General features: G+C 45.2%; 1 protein-coding gene across 2 annotated transcripts in view; it reads right to left on the reverse strand.

The window, feature by feature from the left end:
• Window positions 1–18,060, reverse strand: part of cecr2 (CECR2 histone acetyl-lysine reader) — a 32,462-nt gene that overhangs the window by 2,976 nt on the left and 11,426 nt on the right. The window contains exons 2-17 of one of the 2 annotated variants that reach the window (XM_085359001.1): window positions 14,874–14,968; window positions 12,708–12,891; window positions 12,033–12,160; window positions 11,760–11,843; window positions 11,303–11,370; window positions 11,038–11,198; window positions 7,953–8,042; window positions 7,091–7,250; window positions 6,093–6,222; window positions 5,951–5,988; window positions 5,089–5,180; window positions 4,820–4,946; window positions 3,756–4,126; window positions 3,495–3,641; window positions 2,585–3,377; window positions 128–2,165 (exon numbers count right to left, since the gene is read on the reverse strand). In XM_085359001.1, the coding sequence (XP_085215127.1) occupies window positions 128–2,165; window positions 2,585–3,377; window positions 3,495–3,641; window positions 3,756–4,126; window positions 4,820–4,946; window positions 5,089–5,180; window positions 5,951–5,988; window positions 6,093–6,222; window positions 7,091–7,250; window positions 7,953–8,042; window positions 11,038–11,198; window positions 11,303–11,370; window positions 11,760–11,843; window positions 12,033–12,160; window positions 12,708–12,891; window positions 14,874–14,968 (4,706 nt within the window). Of the gene's footprint in view, window positions 1–119; window positions 2,166–2,584; window positions 3,378–3,494; window positions 3,642–3,755; window positions 4,127–4,819; window positions 4,947–5,088; window positions 5,181–5,950; window positions 5,989–6,092; window positions 6,223–7,090; window positions 7,251–7,952; window positions 8,043–11,037; window positions 11,199–11,302; window positions 11,371–11,759; window positions 11,844–12,032; window positions 12,161–12,707; window positions 12,892–14,873; window positions 14,969–18,060 lie in introns of both variants that reach the window. The other variant, XM_085359002.1, reaches the window with a different exon arrangement.

Here is an 18,060-nt window from a genome sequence, read left to right on the forward strand (position 1 = left end):
TCCAAGGGGACATTTTCACATTTTGTTTTGACATAAATATATCAGGTAATAAACAGAACATATTTAAGCCATCATAATTAACAACAGTCAAATACCCACTGACAATATAAACTTTGTAGGAATTTACCCTGGATGCATGAAGCGTTCTGGTCCCACACCTCGCTGCTGAATCATCATGCCCTGAAAGTGCCCCCCAGGTCGGGGGTGTCTGTACATGACCATGCGTGTTTGGCCAGGGGAATAGGGAAGCTGCTGGGGCCGCTGCAGAGCTTCCATCAGGTGTGAGTGGGGTCTTTGAGCAGCATAGTGTCGTGGATCAGGGTATGGTTGGCCAGCGTAAGGGGATCCATTTCCAGCTCCACGGGCCTGGGACATCATATGATGGACGACACCTTGCTGCATTCCTGGATGTAAGGCTCGAGGGTCGTACACAAAACCGGACGTCATGTGCGCCACAGACGCATGTGGATGCTGCATGCTACGGCGTTGAGCAGCAGCATTATGGCTGTCAAGGTCCAGGATTTCTTTTGGGCTTTCAGGTTGCTCTGAGCCCTCATTGTGGGGCCGCTTTGCTGGACTGCCATTAATGCTGCTGCCTCCACCAGCTTGCTGGTTTTCACACTTCCCTTCGTCTGTGCCTCCAGGATGAGTCCCTGTTCCTGGCATTGGGCCTGGGGAAACCAAACTTGTACCGCTGGAGCCTTCAGACCCCAGCGGTGAGACACTGCTCTCCTTTAGCTGACCATTAGCTCTGGCACTGGCTACAGGTAAGTAGGCATTGTGTGGCATTGCCTGGTGAGACTGATAATGAGGCCGATGCCACTCCTCTGGAGGGTAACCCCCTCTGCCCGTGGCTTGGTTATGGGCCTGAGTTTGGGGATGGGGTTGGGCATAGTAGCGCTGCTGCTGCTGCTGATACTGATGAGGTGGGTACACATTGCCATGACCATGAGGGTGCGGTTGACCTGGCACGTGGTAGGGGTAGGTTGACCCTCCCTGCTGCTGCTGGTAGTTGGTGTTGGGAGCAAGATTGTGGAGAGCATTAATGGACTGGTTATGATATGGGTGGTGAGCAGACGGAGGTATGGACCTATTCATATTAGCTCGGTTGTAGTGTGGAAGTGGAGGGTTCCCCATGCCGTAAGTACTCATAGTTGAATTTTCTGGGCCTTGCGAGTGAGGAGGTACGGCTGGATTGTGCCCATCTGATGGCCCGCTTGGAGCCTGTATTCCCACATTACTACCCACCAACTGAGTTTGATGGCGATTTGGACTAAAAGCCGGGTGTTTATAAACACTTGATGTCATCCTGGTGTGCTGTGGAGACATGGCAGTGCTTCTCGTGTCCAGCCTCGTAGGCTCGCTAGGCCTTTGATCTCCGAGATCAGCTGGACTGGGCTGAGAGGGTAATAGAGGGGCAGGATGGCTGGGTGGCAAAGAGGTCAGAGGGGCTGGGTGTGGGGGTCCAGGCTGGGCTCCTTGAGTAGCGCCGTGTGGCATCCCATGCATGGGACTGCTTTGTGTAGTGCAGTGTGGTGAGATGCTTTGGGGGACATGATGAGAGGTTAGCAGAGAATTGTGTTGCTGTGTGTTCTGGTTCAGTGGCTGAGGAGAGCTCTGAGAGTGGCTTTCAGGAGAGGTGCTGCCCGCCTCAGGTTGCTCATGTTTTTGAATGGCTTGCTGGGGTTTGCCTTCCTGATTTACACCATCTGCGAGTTTTAAGTTGTCTGGCATTTGCTGAGTGGAATTCTGAGCTGCTGCAACATCCAGTGGTGGGAAGTTCTGAGGAAGAAGTGCAAGGCTTGGAACATTTGGCTGTGGACTGTTTGGTTTAAGCTGTGGGGGATTGTGTAGAGCAGGATCAGTGTTACTCGAGTTGGGATGGGATGAAACAGGAATGGTACCATTACTTTCACTGGCAGAGTGTCCCCGACTATCCAACTGGCTTTCAGCTGAACTCTGTGCGGCCGCTGATCCAGAAGGATTCTGTTCTGATCTGGCCAAGGTTGGGGCTGGGGGGCTCTGCATTTTATCCGCAAGCCCACAGTATTGCCTTGTGGGGCTAGGGTTGGATGGGCTCTCTTGGTTAACTGGAAACATGTTTTTGTGTGATGGAGCTTCTTCGGAAATGTTGCTGGCAGCCATCTTGTTCTCTGACGTTGTGCCTGTTAACGTACAGGAGAAAACAATGTTGCAGGTTAGACTGTTTTACTATGACTAGAAGTACAATGCACGCGTTGTCCCCGTTTTATGCCACTTATCCAAAAGAAGCACAATACAAATCAAATTTTAAAAAACGTTCTGTTCCATTTCTTTACAATTAGGTTATAGAAACATTTAAAGGCGTCCCCGTGAGGCTGAAATGATGACATGTAATCTCTTTTATATTTTCAAAGATATCAGCAAAAATGTAACCAAACTGATGAATATTCAATTTGCTGCTTACTGGGAGAAATAATTAAAGTCAAATTGTAAGAAGTACTTGACAGAAGATGGGGGCTGTGCTGATTAACAAATGAGACACTAGAGTCTAGTGCTCTATCACGCAGACTGGTGAAATACAGCAAGAGAAGGTCAGGTCTACCTTTGGGGTGCAAGTTTGTCTGCTGGGGAGGCTGTCTATCTGGGCCTTTGTCTCTAGCAGGATGCAGCAGCTGAACCTCAGGGGCAGGGGGGAGCTGTTGAGAGGGGTGAGCTGGGATGCTGCCAATTCTTGATGGGGGCCCAGGCTGCTGAAAGTTGCCTGTGTGCTGATGAGGGGCACCAGCAGGGGGTCCAGAAGAGGCTGACAGCTGCTGCAGGGCCAGCATCTCTGGGCTTTCCAGCATGGAAGCCAAGCGTGTCCTGCCAGAGGAGTCTGAGTGGGGCACAGTGGGACGTGCAGACATGAGCCCAGGGGAGCTGGCTGCTGCAGTCATTTGAAACTGGGCATTGGAAGGATGGTTGGGATATCCGGCAGCTTCTGGCCACGGTTTATGACCCACAGGTGGGGGGATTCCACCATAACTAAAGTTGCGCTGGTTCACCATGTTTGGGTCTTGAATAGACATGCCGCTGGGCCTCTCCTGCCCCTGTTGATTCATACCACTCCACATAGTAGGTAGTGGCATGCCAGCAGGTCTCAAGCCTGGGTAGTTGTGCTGAGGTGATCCTTCCGGGCCTGAGAACCTGTTCCCCATAGGATGCACAGTGTGGCCCTCTGGACGGTGGTGGGATGGGTAGATGCTGGCCTCAGGAGGAGCTCCAGGCTGTAGGGTCATGGGACGTGGTCCTAAGCATGGGCCATGAGTCGGACCCATGTACGAGTGCTGCTGCTGGTTTGGATCTGGACCCACTGGATACCTAGGCCCCATGTGGTGTGGCTCAATCATGCGTTGCTTGGAGGAAAAAAGGAAAATAAAATATGAAATATCTGGCTTTGTCTGTTATAACAGCATCAAGATGCATCATACACACAATTAGGTGGTTGGTTGTGTGTAATAGGTCAAGCATACCTGAATGTTAAAGTTGTGAGGCAACTGGTTTAAGTTGGGGTCTCCTTGTCTAGAAAAGTGAACCTGGTAGGCAAAGCGGGGATCCATGGCCATTCTTTGGGCATACATGTGTGGACCATGAGGCCCAGGGGGACCAGGCTGACGGAGCTGTTAAAATAAAGAATTTATTATATTTTACCCCTCTTGCATTTCAGACAGGAATTAAGACTCCCAATAAATAAATATATTTAAAAAAAGGATTAAAGTCTTATCTGTGGATACCTGTTGCCCTGGGTAGTATAACCCCCTGATATCTCCTTCCCGGATATGCTGCTGGCCTGGAGGCAAGCTGTGCGGGTGAGGGGGGCCGTTAGCCCAATGAGGATGCAGCCGTGCCAGCCTGGCATCCTCCTCTGAAGTTGCGCTACTTTTGCCCTTTTGTGAGCTTCGCTTACGTTGTACTTGCTCAGTAGCCCTGATCAAGCTTTCAGGCCCGAAAGCTTTGCTGTTACGGTTGCGTTTTCTTTCCTTGCGCTCCTTGTCTTCTCGACTGATGTGGAACTCTTCGTCCGTGTCACCATCCTCAGATGGAAAATGTTTTAATAAGGCTCGGCTAAAACAACGCTCCAGAGACTCGGCCATGATAGTGTATTCTGAGGACAGGAAGACACCAACATCAGCGATTCTTTTGTGATAAAACCCTGAGAACTTTTTTTTTTTTTTTTACATAAACGCACATCTTCAGCAAAGGAACAAACATACATCACATGTCTATAGCATCTACTCATATACTCAAAGAATAACGCTTCATTTACATGCAGTCACTCCCACAAATAGCCACTCATGAAGTGACCATTAGGTGAGACACATACCAACAGAGCACAAAAATCCTGTCTTGTCCTGGCCCAGTGCTAACCAGCTGACCAAGTCAGAGGGCGTAAGTTTGACCCTTGCTCCTTCAACCCCTTCCCTCTACTCTTGCCCCACCCTGGGCCTCCTCACCACTCACCTCCCCCCATTCCCTGAGGAGAGTATTCAGTTGGATGGATGGCTCCAGACAGGGGGCTTAGGGGCTGGAATGTTTCTCTGGCACTGCAGGACTTGAATCCCCCAGAGCACTCGAGCACAACTCAATCACTCCTCATTAATCACTGTCAAGGCTGCCCCGGCCCCGGCCCCAACACAGTACTAAGACCGCCCCCCTTTCTTCTGCGATCTCTCCCACTCTCACCCCCTGCGTCTCAATGTCCATATGAAATTCTTTTTTCAAAATGCATCCATAACGCAACGGATTTTGATGCCTTTAACAAAGTTATTTTAAAAATGGTTTAGAATGCTTAATTTACCGCTGTCTTCTCCATTGTACTCGACACAGTTTTCAAACATCAGCTTCACGTCGGAAACAAACTCCTCCTTAGCGACATACTCCCCGTTATTGAGCTTTCTCTCAATTGTGGATAGGTCCATAGGAGTCTGAAATTAGAACGACAATAAAAATAAAGCAATTAAAATTATGAATCAATAAACTTTATATATGCATTAATGCACAAACCAGACTGATACAAACATGAAGCCAATGTCACACATTTGTAAAAACAACAACAGTATTCTGTACCTGGATGATCTCATGATAATTGGGAGCATAGGAGTCGTCAACGGGCTCCAAGAAAGGCCAAGAATCTTTATGGGCTTTCAGGGCTTCAAGCACTGAAGAACAGAGTAGAACAGACATTGACTGTAAATTGACATCGACATGTTTTAAACCCAGCAACTGCATTTAGTATGGAAAGGGAAGATGTAAGATTTTTGGAAATAATGTCACAGACCCCGACATTGGTTCTAAAAACAAAAATAAATATCAACCAACGGTATCACTAAACTCGTATACAGTTTGTGGCTTATTCCTGCTTGTTTGCCATTACAATGGTGTGTTATGACGAGGAGTAAAAAGCATGAAACATGTAAGCTGAACCATAATTAATACCTTAAAACTGCCAGCATTTGAAGTGGATAACATTAATTATTGTGTAGCAGTGTTGTTTTTCTGTTGAGGATATGCTGCTGGTAAATCTAAGGCCCTGGTATTCCTACAAAGACTAAAACTGCTCAGGTACAGTTAAGGAGCACAGCTCAATCCCCGCAGGCATCACCTCAAATCCACGGATAAAGCTCCAGCATCAGACACCAAAGAGATTTTGCATCTTTGCCTGATGGGTCAGAGCCATTCTCTTTACACAAAGACCAGCTGTTACTTGTGTGTTGCTTTGAGTAACAGTTCCACTTCATTGTCAACTAAGGAAAAGAAACCGCTGGTCTTACTTTCTGCAATAGCTGTTCTTCTTTTTACATACTTTCTATAAGCAGCCAACTTCTGCTTCCCGTTTACACTACCACACATCTGCCCAGATGACGTGAATTGTCATGTGACAGGTACATACATGTAAACATAGCAACAGGTAATAATTCTGCAGGCATACCTTTATAAAGAGCAGTGTAGTCATCATCAATTTCATAGCTGAAATGTTGAACATACGGCATGTTAGACGGGCTAAAATAACAGCAATCATGAGTCGCTAAAGCAGATAGTGAATCTGAAACTAAATGTGAACAACTTCCTACAATTCTTTATTCTTGCGTGTTCTCTGGACGGGAGAGGATGGCTCCAGATTCAGGAGTTCAGGTGGTAGATCTTTTCCTTGAGACAGCAGCCAGGCCTTTTCTTCTCGCATCTTACGCCTTTTTGCACGCTCTAATGGAAAATCGTGAACACAGGGGGCAATTAAAATCACAAATAATGAAAAACGCCGGTCTCAGAGTGCAGGTAAACAATGTTTGATTGCTTATTCAGACCCTACAGTTACAGTATTGATGTCTATTGAGACTGTCAGGAGCATTGATGAAAACCAGGCCTCAGATGTGACACGCAGCAGCAGCAGCTCAGATAAGTGAAGGAGAACGATTCATCGGCCATCTTTTCTTAGGCCAAGTTGATCAAAAGAGCAGAACAGAGCACAGAGAGTGCATATGCATAACCGCTTTATCTTTCAACATGAAAAGCACAGAGGCCTGGCAGCCCCCCTGCCGTTTGGATTAAAGATGTTTGAAGGAGGATTCCACATATGCAATACACAGAGTGTAGGGCCAGGTCCTGCTGTTCATCTATAATACAATAATGAGGCTCCTCTACTGAAGCACAATCAGCAGTTCATTAACCCTTGACAGATGACATCAGAGAAGAAGAAGAGTGATCCTGTGATTAAAGGCCCTGAGCATTCCCTTTCACAGTGTCTGTGTACTATACATAAATCTCAAGGCTTCAAATGCTGCTATGCTACTGCAGATTTTTCAGCTGGTGAGAGCCAAAGCACGGCAAAGAAGATGTGAAAGCCTGTGTGGGGAGTGCCCTTCATGATACATTCTGCCCTTGACAGAGCCGCCTACCTGCTGCTGATACATGACTGATGAGAGAATGTGAACTTACTGCTGCTTCTTAATATCTTACAACTTTCTGCATATACTAAAATTCTTGGAAAGAGATTTTTCAAACTTCTTTTAAACACAAACAACATCTTGGCAGTGTGCTACTTGTGTTCCATCTATATCGGTAACCATCTTACCCTCCACAGCTTTGATCTTCTCTAGCTTCTCTCTCTGCCGTTCTTCCTGCAGAAGCCTTTCCTCTTCTCGTCTCTGCTCGGCCAGCAGGACCTGCCTGTCCAGCTCTTCATCTTTTTTCTTCTCCTCCTCCTCCTCCTCCATTCCGGCCTTGAGATTGTCCTGGATGCACACACCCACAAAGTCTATTAGTCTACTCTTCTCTCACACCAGGAAAGCTAGATGTATAGAAAACTACACGTTTCTGTACATAAAAGAAACAATCAGGCCCTAAACCAACATATACAGCAGAGAGAATAAATGTACACAGTGCGTGTGCAAACATGTACTGTGCTGGAATGTCTTGCACTAAATATGTCTGTGGAGGTTCTCAGTCATCCAGGTCATAGTAGTCAAAGGAGCTTGCAAAGAAAAGCGTCTGGACTTCTTTAAGTTGCTTGAAGACGTTTCACCTCTCATCCGAGAAGCTTCTTCAGTTCTAAGGTCAAATGGTGGAGAGTGAACACACCCGAAACTCTGGCTGATTGGGACCCACACCCAGTTTCACACCTTGGCTCAGGCGATTAGAGGATCATCAGGGGTCCTTTTGTCCCTCTGTGGGGGGAAACTCCCACTAGGTTTATATCTGGGACTCTCCACCATTTGACCTTAGAACTGAAGAAGCTTCTCGGATGAGAAGTGAAACGTCTTCAAGCAACTTAAAGAAGTCCAGACGCTTTTCTTTGCAAGCTCCTTTGTCTTGCACTAAAAACCAGATAAGTGGATGACATGCCCGTTGTATTGCTAAATAAATCGGCACAGCTTATTCTGACATTGTTAGGTGTGTAACACTACCTAAAAAGCATAGCACAGACAAACACTCACCCTCTCCTCGTGTTTTATGTGATTTTGAGAGAACCGCTGGGAAACGCGAACTGGGTTTGGGTCCAGCAGCTTCTGCTTCTGCTCACGCTCCTGAAATAAAAGACATGTAGTTTGGTTCTGCTCCTCATGCCTCTCATGACACACAGGGACTCGTGAACTGGAAACTGTTGTGTCTGTAATGCTTTCTCGTCCACAAATGCAACTTTCTTTTAAAACATCACATACGGTTTGTGTAATTCATTTTGTCTAAAGCCAACACACTGACAGACACTCTGGTGTTGCAGTGCAGCAGTGACTATAGCGAAGTCATTGATTTATTTCTCCCATCCCCCAAGTGACTCTCTCACCTTTGCTCCCTACTCTTCCATCTCTGCTTGGGAAGAAAATTAACATACTTGCACCAAAAAATAAATCACAACCTGTGTGATATTATTGTTAGCTTGTGGTAGTGTACAATCTGTTCTACAATAGCCTATCTGGCAACTTTTGAGCAGGGAACTTCATCCAAAATATACAGTACAGAGCGTGGAGGGTTAATGAGCGCTGACGTGTCAGAGAACCAGTTAGAGCAAACAGAAAAGGAAGGAAACACCAGCCAACAGAGCGCCAAGTGGTTTCTGAAATCCTGTCTATATCAGGGACTGTCCCCTGCAGCTTATGTCAGAGTACATCCAGGATGTAGGACTATTAAGGGTTGCCACCCTGGCACAGGTAACACCTTGCTAGATAACAAGTAGAGAGTCCTAAATATGCATTTGCCGCTATATAAACAAAGTCAGACTGTCTGTGCGTGCAGGTAGGGAAGCAAACAAATGAGGAAGGAGCCCACTGCGGAGAAGATTAAAATGAAAAAATACTGTTAAAGGAGACAGATGTTTACAACCTAACGTGCTTTCTAAAACTAGATAATGTTTTCAAACACCATCTTTTCATAAAAAATGAAAATAAGATCATGTCTGCCGTTGTCTCAAGCGGTCCATCGTGACACGTACCTATCAACGGGTCCACTTTAGACATGCTCTTACTGGAAAAGATTCACCTGATGTGAGCAAGGTAGCAGCGCAAGCCCACGTGGTCACTATGAATCAATGGGACAATTAGCTGTGGAACTATCACATGGGCGCAATCAGAAAGCACACCGACTCTGTATCAGGGAGCTGGCAGGCTACAGACGTCTTACACCCAATCACACTGAACAATTGGGTTCTCACATTTGCCTCCGCCTGGTAATGTGTAGAAAAGTTCAGGGCGGCAGTCCACATGTGTGCTTGAGAGCCCCCGCGCCGCCTCTGTCTCGCCTCAATGGGAAACACTGACATCTCCCCAGGCTTCACAATTCTTCCCCGTATTACCGCAAGTCCATCATCTGACACGCACACACATGATCGAGTGCCTCTGGTGTCACCACTTAGAGAGGTCGACAGAATCCTGCAGCACAGCAAAGCTGTCACTCAAGAGTCTCCATTCTGCCCCAAGGTGAGCTCCTGCCAGCTGTCAGTGCCCCGTGAAATGGCTGATGACAGCAGACTGAGACATGTGGAAGATTTGGGAGAATATACACACTGACACTCTCATGTGAACACAGAGATATTTATAGCCACACATCAGGCACTAACACATACTTTGAGAGAGAGCAAGACAAACAATCCTACAAAATGGCCATGCAAAACAGATCACAGTGCAGGCTGCAAACTACATGTACGTACTACATGCAGCCTTGTAGAAGCTGTATATCACACAGACACTTTCCCCTTTGCTGTTATTTCAAAGTGCAAACAAGTATTTACAAAACTTTCATTTCATAGCACAGACTACCAAACAGAAAAAGTATACATGCACTATTTCTGAAAAGCTTTCATTTCTGGTTGTCTAATATAAATTTGGTCTATGCAGCAAATCAAGCACAGAATCTATACACCATCACAGCGGCAGTGTAATTAATATAATTACCAAGCACAGCATCCTAATGTGATCTCCTGCTGTGTGATCTATATTATAAATAAGAAGCTCACTATGGGAATGTGCATTCCTTTAATTGAATCTGTTATTTGAGCAAATTTAAATTAATCCGTTTTCACCCCATACTGTGATCGCGTTTGGCAGAGAGCCATCTCTTCAAGTCCAGAGGCGCAGAGGAAACGCCAACAAGCCAAAAACCCCTCATCCAGCTCTACTTATATTATGTAGAGAAGCTATAGACAGACTTTGAATGCCATAGAAATGTGCGCACAAGTAGAACAGCAGAGGGTGTGACTGATGAACGACTCAACCAAATTCACTCATTCATAACCATTTGCAATTACTGAGTGACCTCTCGGCTGACATTAACCTGCCTTCGGGATTCTTGACTTCAATGCTGATGACGGCAGAAAAAGGATCGTTCCTATAGCAACAGCCACGGCTGGTTATACATCACTGGAGTAGACAGCATCCACTGATCTTTATGCAATCAGGTGGGATCAAAACAGGAACCTAGGTTTTCTCGACTAGCTGTAGCCGTCAGTGACTCAAATTAATTCCTTTGCAAAGTAAAGAAAGCAGTGCTGGCTTAGACATGCTGGAGCAGAGTGTGCATATCATCTCCCATTAAAGCACTCAACACCAATTATACCTTAACCGACATATGACCAATCCCAAAAAGCTGACTAGGGACCAGCTTTCCTTGACTCCACCTATTGTGTAGCACAGTCGAGAGGTCCTACAAACAACTATTGTAAGACAACCAGAAGATAAAAGCAGCTGAACTGAGATGAAGGAATATCAGTAATCTTAAAACCCGAGATTAGATTAAGGAAACAGGAAGAAAGAAAAGACAGCAGTCAAGTGTACATCAATAAAATTCAATTTGCATATTCAAATGTCATCACTGTCACATTTGGGATGTCTCATTTAGCCGTTTATGAGCTGGTATTTCATCAAAATCGCCCTGGCGCTTGTGACTTGTCACACAAACGAGGACAAATTAAAGTCTGTGTATAATCGCTTTCATATTAACGAATCTACAGCCTATCAAAAACAGAGGACGCATAGAAGGCGTTGTATGCTGGTGTAATGGAGACTGATGGTGGTGTCTCTGGTGTCTGACCTTGTGCTCAATCATGTTGCTGATCTCAGGCAGGAAGTTTTGGCTAATGACACGGTAGAGGTGGCGATCCTGTGGGGAGGTTTTGTCCTTGATGCTTTCTGCCAGACTGAGCCACTGCTCCTCTGTATCACACACCAGCGACCAAGCGCCTCGCTTACGGCCTGCACAGGAAAGAAAGGAAAAACAACATCGGACCACTGATTCTAGGGAAAAATGCAAACAAAGGGAAAAAAATGTCAGGATATAAAGCACAAAGTTTCTTTACCTGTGGTTGGGGGAAGATCTTCCAATTCATGTTCCATCTTCATCTCTGGCACATCACTTTCCACCTCACTGTAAGAAATATAAAGCCATGAAGTCCCTACAAAAAAATGGCATGCTTAAAAGTAACTCTGGTATAAGAGCTGATCCTCCACAACTACTTTTTGGAATTAATTAAAATTCCTCGCTACACACATGGTGAGAATATGGTTAGAGAGCGTGTGCTCAAGAAATACTCCATTAATCATTTATTACATTTTGGGTCCAGCAGTAGGATAAAGGTCAAGTCAACAACTGACTGAGAGCAAAGGACATGAAGACCCAGATCATCAAAACCTGGGCGAGTATCGTTTTCACACGGGAAACAGACGAGCTCATCTGCACAGCACATGCCCAAATCTAAACGTCTGTGTCTCCGCCCTGTTAGTACTGACCGCAAAGTTTTTCTTGTTTTTGTTTACCTTGGTGAATCTTCCAGCTTTCTCTTCTTTGGTGGTCTTCCACGTTTCTTTTTCTCTGGTAATGTTAGTTCTGTTGTTTCATCACTGGGGAAAAAAAAAAAAAAAAAAGCAGGTTAAAAGGTTAAAAGTACAGCTTAGGTAGGAATAAAAGACAAGTAAATTAACCCTTAAGAGGACTCTAAACAAGTGGTAAAATTTTATTTCAACTGAACACTTCAACATTCAGCTAAGTGCAGATGATTCATTCTTGGTTGACAGAAAAAGAAGCATTACCTGTGTTTTCCTACTTTCTTTGTCACTGGCTCTTCTTTGTACATGCGAGTGCCGTAAAAGTACCAGTAGAGGGCTCCATTTCCATCCTGCCCCAGGGGTTCCACCCTCAGGCTGTCTGCATCCAGGCCCTGGAGGTGGCGGGGGTGGGGATATAACATTTCTTAAATAATATGCAGTGTGTCATCAGAGGGTGATGTCATTTTAGCTCTTTGATCGTACAGAGGCGTGAATCATGTGCTGACAATAAGTACTTTCGATATCTTGTTAAGAGTGTTCATGAATTATAGCAGTTTACAGTTTAAAAATTAGAAACCGATTGACAGTACAGGGGTAAAGCCTCAGATTATGATAACTCCACCTTAGTTCATGGCAGTAAATATACTTTTAAAGAACAGCAAAACTAAGATCTTGCACTCTTAGGACAAAGTTAAACGAGGCAGCTGCTCAGTGACAAATATATCTGACTATGCTTTAAAGCTGAACAGCTGGGTGAACGAAATCATTCATCATGTTGTCAAAAAAGCAAACTTTAACAGTACACATGTACACAACTCGGCAGCATTAATGGAGCATGGAACCTTTTATGTACAATTACTGACTCAATACTGAGTGAATGTTTAACTCTTTAATAAATTGTGAATACATTATTATGATCACATGTATTCTTTTAGTCACCTTAAGCAGGTCAAAGACATCAGCAGCATCCAGACGGTAGTCACACAGCCGGTGCAGCAGTTCCACCTGAGTGCGAGGGGGTAAGCTCTCAAAGGGCCCCTCTCGAAGTGGGTTGGGTTTCCCCTCTTCCAGCTCCCAGCGGTAGCTGATGATGTCGTCCAGGTAACTGCTAAATGCCTGGGGGCTAAACAGTAGAGCGGCCTTACTCATCTCTGCCGTATTGATTTTTAGATGTCACTCTACTGGGTTAGCTACACCTCGAGTAAATTTGTCCTTTTACGCATCTTAATCATGAAAGATTATTAAATCAGAATTAAGCACTAGCTGCATGTCAAAAATAACAATCCAACACAGGGCTTCACTTTTGTACTGAGATTTCTATGGATGGCTAGATTCAACCAATTCAGTTGCAAATCTTGGCACTGTAAACCCAACGCAGCATGCTTCAGTACAAACTAGCATCGCTTTCTAGGAAACAGGCAAGGTTCACACTATCATACAGGCTGGAAAAAGAGAGGAGGTGGGGCTGGTTTAAAAAAGAAGAAGAAAAGGACTAGTTTCTTTGAAGGGGAGTTGTGTTGTATCTATGAGTGAAAACTGGTAAATAAATGTTGGTTCCGGTTCAGGTCTAGCCGATTAATCTGTACCGTTCAGTTCCAGCTCACATGAACAGAACAAGAGCTTGGGGCAAGGGTGAGCATCTATGGAACAGCACAGAGAAAGAGGGAGAGAAAAAAAATGGCTTATCTTGAAAGAGCAGCGTGCACTTTTCACACAGCTGCAGGCTCGCCCCTCCTCACTACTACCCCATCTCTCTCCTCCTTTCTGTCCTTCGTTTTCTCCGACATCCTCCCTCCCTTCTTTCCCCCGCTCCGGCAGAGCGTTTAACGCGTGCGGATGAAAAGGGCAGCTCTGTGAAAGGCCAGGGCTGAGCAGCCACCCCCAGGATGCCAGAGCCTGTCCAGTCCAATAAAGCAGGCTGTCCTCTTGTTACCGGCTGCCTGGCTGGAAAAACTGGATCACTCCTGCTCTGTGCTTATCACTGTACTGTACCACTATGCTACTCTATAACGATGGGTTAGATTAACAGGCGTATCGAAGGGGAAGCCCCATGGGAGGTAGAAAACATTTGCGGATTTGAATAACAGCCTCTGCTTCGCGTTCACTTTCTCCCACCACTTTATAGAAAAGTTTCTGTGGCTACGCCGTTTTCGGATCACCGCGGTAGTAAACATGATGTCACCATACCACCTATCACTACTTTCAGCGCTCCTTATGGTGACTAAGTTCTGACTCCTCAGTGAGTTATTGCGCTCGTGACTCAGACTTCCTATGAAGCTTCCTGGGTATGACTAATTTGAAGAAGATGGAAAGACAAGTTTTATCTTGACACATTTAAGTAAAAATGGTAATTCTTTTCCATTGTGCCTCTGCTTCATTAAAAAAAAAAAAAAAAAACTCTAAATTTGAATTCCAACTTCCACCACTACTTAGACCTACAGTCAGCTACGAAGTAAATTTCCCACGCCACTTGGGGCAGTTTTAAGCAGCAGGAAAATGTGAATGTTCCTGCTTATATTCACCTATTTATTATCTTTCAGAACAAATGTAACTAAAAATATTAAACATACTATAAGAAAGCCAAACATCAGCCATCTACACGCTGCCTCATTTAACACGTTCAATTATGTAAAAGTAGCTAAAGTTGGACATGGTCCTACACTCAAGACTCCATGATTAGGAGAGTAAAACTGGGCTTAAAATTAAATGTTAATGTTCTTACCCTCATTGTTTAGAAAACTGTAATAAGTTTTGCTTTATTTCTAAAATGTGAAAAGATTTAAGGGGACCTTACTGTACTGGACAGCGATCTCAGCTCTGAAATGTGCACACCTCTATCTGCAACAAGTCAACTTGTTGCATTTTTATTATGTCCAAATAAACTTTGGTTCAACCCCGGGGTTCTATCATGAATCAAAACTTTTTCGGTCGTCCCCTTCAGACACGTGTTTCTTGCCAAAAGTGACCTACGTCACGATGCCAGCCGTGTTACGCATCCCACGTCTGAAAACGGCTTATGTGTTACAGGTGGTGTTACACAAGCAGACCTGATGTGACCTGGCAGCGTTTGCTATATGCCAGGTTCTTTTTCTATTCTTTACTTACGTGATGTCAGTGCGCTGGTAGCATCCCTGCAACAGACAGGCAACGAGATCCCCAAGGAAATCCAAGTCCTGTTCTGACAGGGCTTTCTCCAGCTCCTGGACACAGAGGACACAGTCAATCAACATGTGAAGAAACTACAAGTACTTAGCAAGCGATAACTGTGCAAACATGCCGATTTGCACAATAATGGAAGCAGAGAAATGCATCTCGCAAATGAAAACTATCTAAAAAAATAAATAAATAAATGGCAAAAGTATTGTGACTGGGAAATAAACAGGTGGCTTTCTGTGTGTTTAGACTGTTGGCCACTATAAAGGAAGTGGTATGTGATCAAAATGGAGAAACTGCTGGGATGAGTGTAAGGTAAGCTGGCAGATTTCGGTGGGAGGTGTAACAGCTAGAGCTCGCATCCTGTCTCATTAAGGCGTCTTGGTTTGCTGGTGCTTGTTGGGCTGTAGCTGAGGTTCAAGTTCAGTCATGACCCCTCTCCTGCCTGGCATTGTGTTATAGTCATTTAGGTTTTATGAAGCGGCAATAACCGGCAGAGCAAAATCTCAAAGATCTGAAAGCACCAAGAAAGGACAGCAGGCAGCAGAGACCGAGAGCTACAACACAGACATGCCCCTTCTCCTCTGCTGATCAACCAAGACACTGGACACCACACAGCTTCCCAGCATGCACAGCTCTCCTTGATCACACCCAAGGACTCTGAAGTTGAGCCAGAGGGAAGAGAAGGAAATGCAAATGAACAGTGTTCCATTAACCTAGTGTCCGTTTCATTTAAAAGCACCCTCCCGCAGGATACAGAGCAAACTCTTCAAAGCTCATACAGACGGCTCGCAGCTAACCACTCCCACCCCTAATAACCATTGCTTTCACACCAACAACTTCTGTTGTTGGTGTCACTCTTGCCCCTCTTTCACAAGTACTTCTGCACCTGTAGTACTTGTGAAAGTCCTATAAATGCTGATCGGTTCTCTCAGCTTTAACCAGGGAAAAGAAATGACGCATCAATTACTTAAGGTCCTTAAAGGTCAGTGTACACACCTCTTTGCTGTGGAAATGACAGAAGCCGGTACACAACAAGTTGGCTCAATGAAAAAACAAAAAGAGCCAAAAACAACAAGGTTGTGAAAGAAGTTGAAAAACAGGATAAGATCAACGTTTCTGCTCGAGGTTAGGAACGTAAAGAGCATGAAGGAAAAACGAAAGAAAAAATGCAAACCAGGAGGGCGAGTTTCATAAGAGCGGATAAGAATCACATCTCGTGATTGAGAAGAACAGCTCATTATGTTTACAAGCGCACTGAGGCTATTTTAAAAGCCTGAAGATTGACATGGTCACAGTGACCACAGTCAGACTGTAATGGATTTTAGGTGTACGGCTTAAACTGTAGGCTTTACGAGTGTGTGACTGCCAGGAGCAAATCAAAGTCTATTTTAAGTTCTGAAGTAGCCAGACATGCAAGATTTACCGACCACAACTTTTGCCTTGTTGTGGTTAAAAACGAGGCACAATTTCTTGTCAAGGCCAGTGCATACCAATAATTGGGTGATCATTACCAACCGTTTTAAATACTACAGAATTGCATTTGTATTTCTACAGCATTTTTGACAAGTTTAATAAATCTCCTGGTTGTGCAGCACATGCTACAAGACCAGGAGTAACAGTGATAGACAAACTCACAGTAATGTAAGCAAGACTGCATTTAAGGACATTATTTTGCCACTTTGCTTCGAGTTATGAAAATCAGGTTGGAATACCTTCCTAAACGGCAGTACTGTGTACTGTATATCAAGTATAGATCAGGTAGACCGAGGTTTAACAATAGAGACTCCTTAAAGTTCTTAACATGTGCTCAGGCTAGCTCACTCGTCATGGGGTGGTCACATATGCAGAAGAGCTCTTTCGCAGCGCGAGCTAACTCTGGATACAAAGACACACGTGGGCGTTTGTCTGTAAGCGCATGTGCATAGGACGCAGTGAGATCCTGTGTCATGCTCTTCCACTTCCAGGTCCCCTGTCAGGCAGCCTCTGGGCCAAAGTGAGCACATCCATCAGAGACAAACTGCACTTTGATCACACTTTGAAAAAAGCCAGGGCCAAGGCTGGGGAAAGAGTTCAGAGTTGAGTACAGAACAGCAAGTGGAGGGCTCGCTGCAGCCCACTGGATGAACAACTCTTCCCTAACTTTGAAGTGCCACACAGTCTGTCAGATGGCAAAGGGAGGGGAAATTACTGGGGTCTATTTGCTCTTTCTTCTCTCACCCATCCATTGACCAATCCCTCTGTGGCCTGTTGCTAACAAACAGTTAGCACGATAAAGGACTGCAAGGGACACCGCTGCAGCTGGAAGCGTCCTGTGGGAACCTTTTGCCTCGATAAGCACATGCACACACGCAACGCAGCACCCAAACTCACTGCACTGACACTATAGATAACAGGAAAAAAACACACCAATGACAATTCATTCAAACGTGTACTTTGACTGCCTAACATTAATGATCAATGGGGCCGAACGATAAAAAAGCTGAATAATTGATAAGATATAATTTGGCTATAATTTGCATAAATCAAGGTGAGCTGTCAGATTTATTGGCAAGATACTGCTGTGAAAAACCAGCTATTCATTTCAGATACTGGGACAAAGATTGGAGGGTGAGTCAAGGTTTAGTCAAAAGGTGTGTGTCATCACTTCACTCCCTCTGTAGGCCTGGCTTGCAATCAGCAATTCGCCCTGAAGGTATTTGCCACTTCTTTCACCAGACGCCCCTGCTGTTTCTCTCTCTGCTCCTCTCACTGGCTTAACCTCTTATTCCTCTCTTTCACACCATTTTCCTCCCCCTGCCCTGCTGCCCAGTGTCTACAGGGCCTCTGAGGCATTCTATTATTCCCCTGACAACACCCTTGCTCCACTCTCCACCCCGCATTTTCCTTTCTCCATCTTCCTTATCTGTCCTCTCCCTCCGCACATTATCCACACCCAAACCAGTTGTTGGCTTCACTGGAGCTGAGGGCAGAATAGCAAAGTAGAACTCATTTGGCAGGTATTCTCCGCACTACATCATCAGTGAGATGGACCGGCCACATCCACTGAAACAACTTAAACTGTTTGGGTCACTGCTTTGTCTATTCAGAGCAGCAGACAAGTGCGAAAAGTAACACCCATGGTGACAATGTGGCTAAC

This window comes from Diplotaxodon limnothrissa, linkage group LG7, assembly GCF_057381915.1.
Source record: "Diplotaxodon limnothrissa isolate DT_005_m linkage group LG7, D_limnothrissa_male_GT1.1, whole genome shotgun sequence".
Lineage (NCBI taxonomy): Eukaryota > Metazoa > Chordata > Actinopteri > Cichliformes > Cichlidae > Diplotaxodon > Diplotaxodon limnothrissa.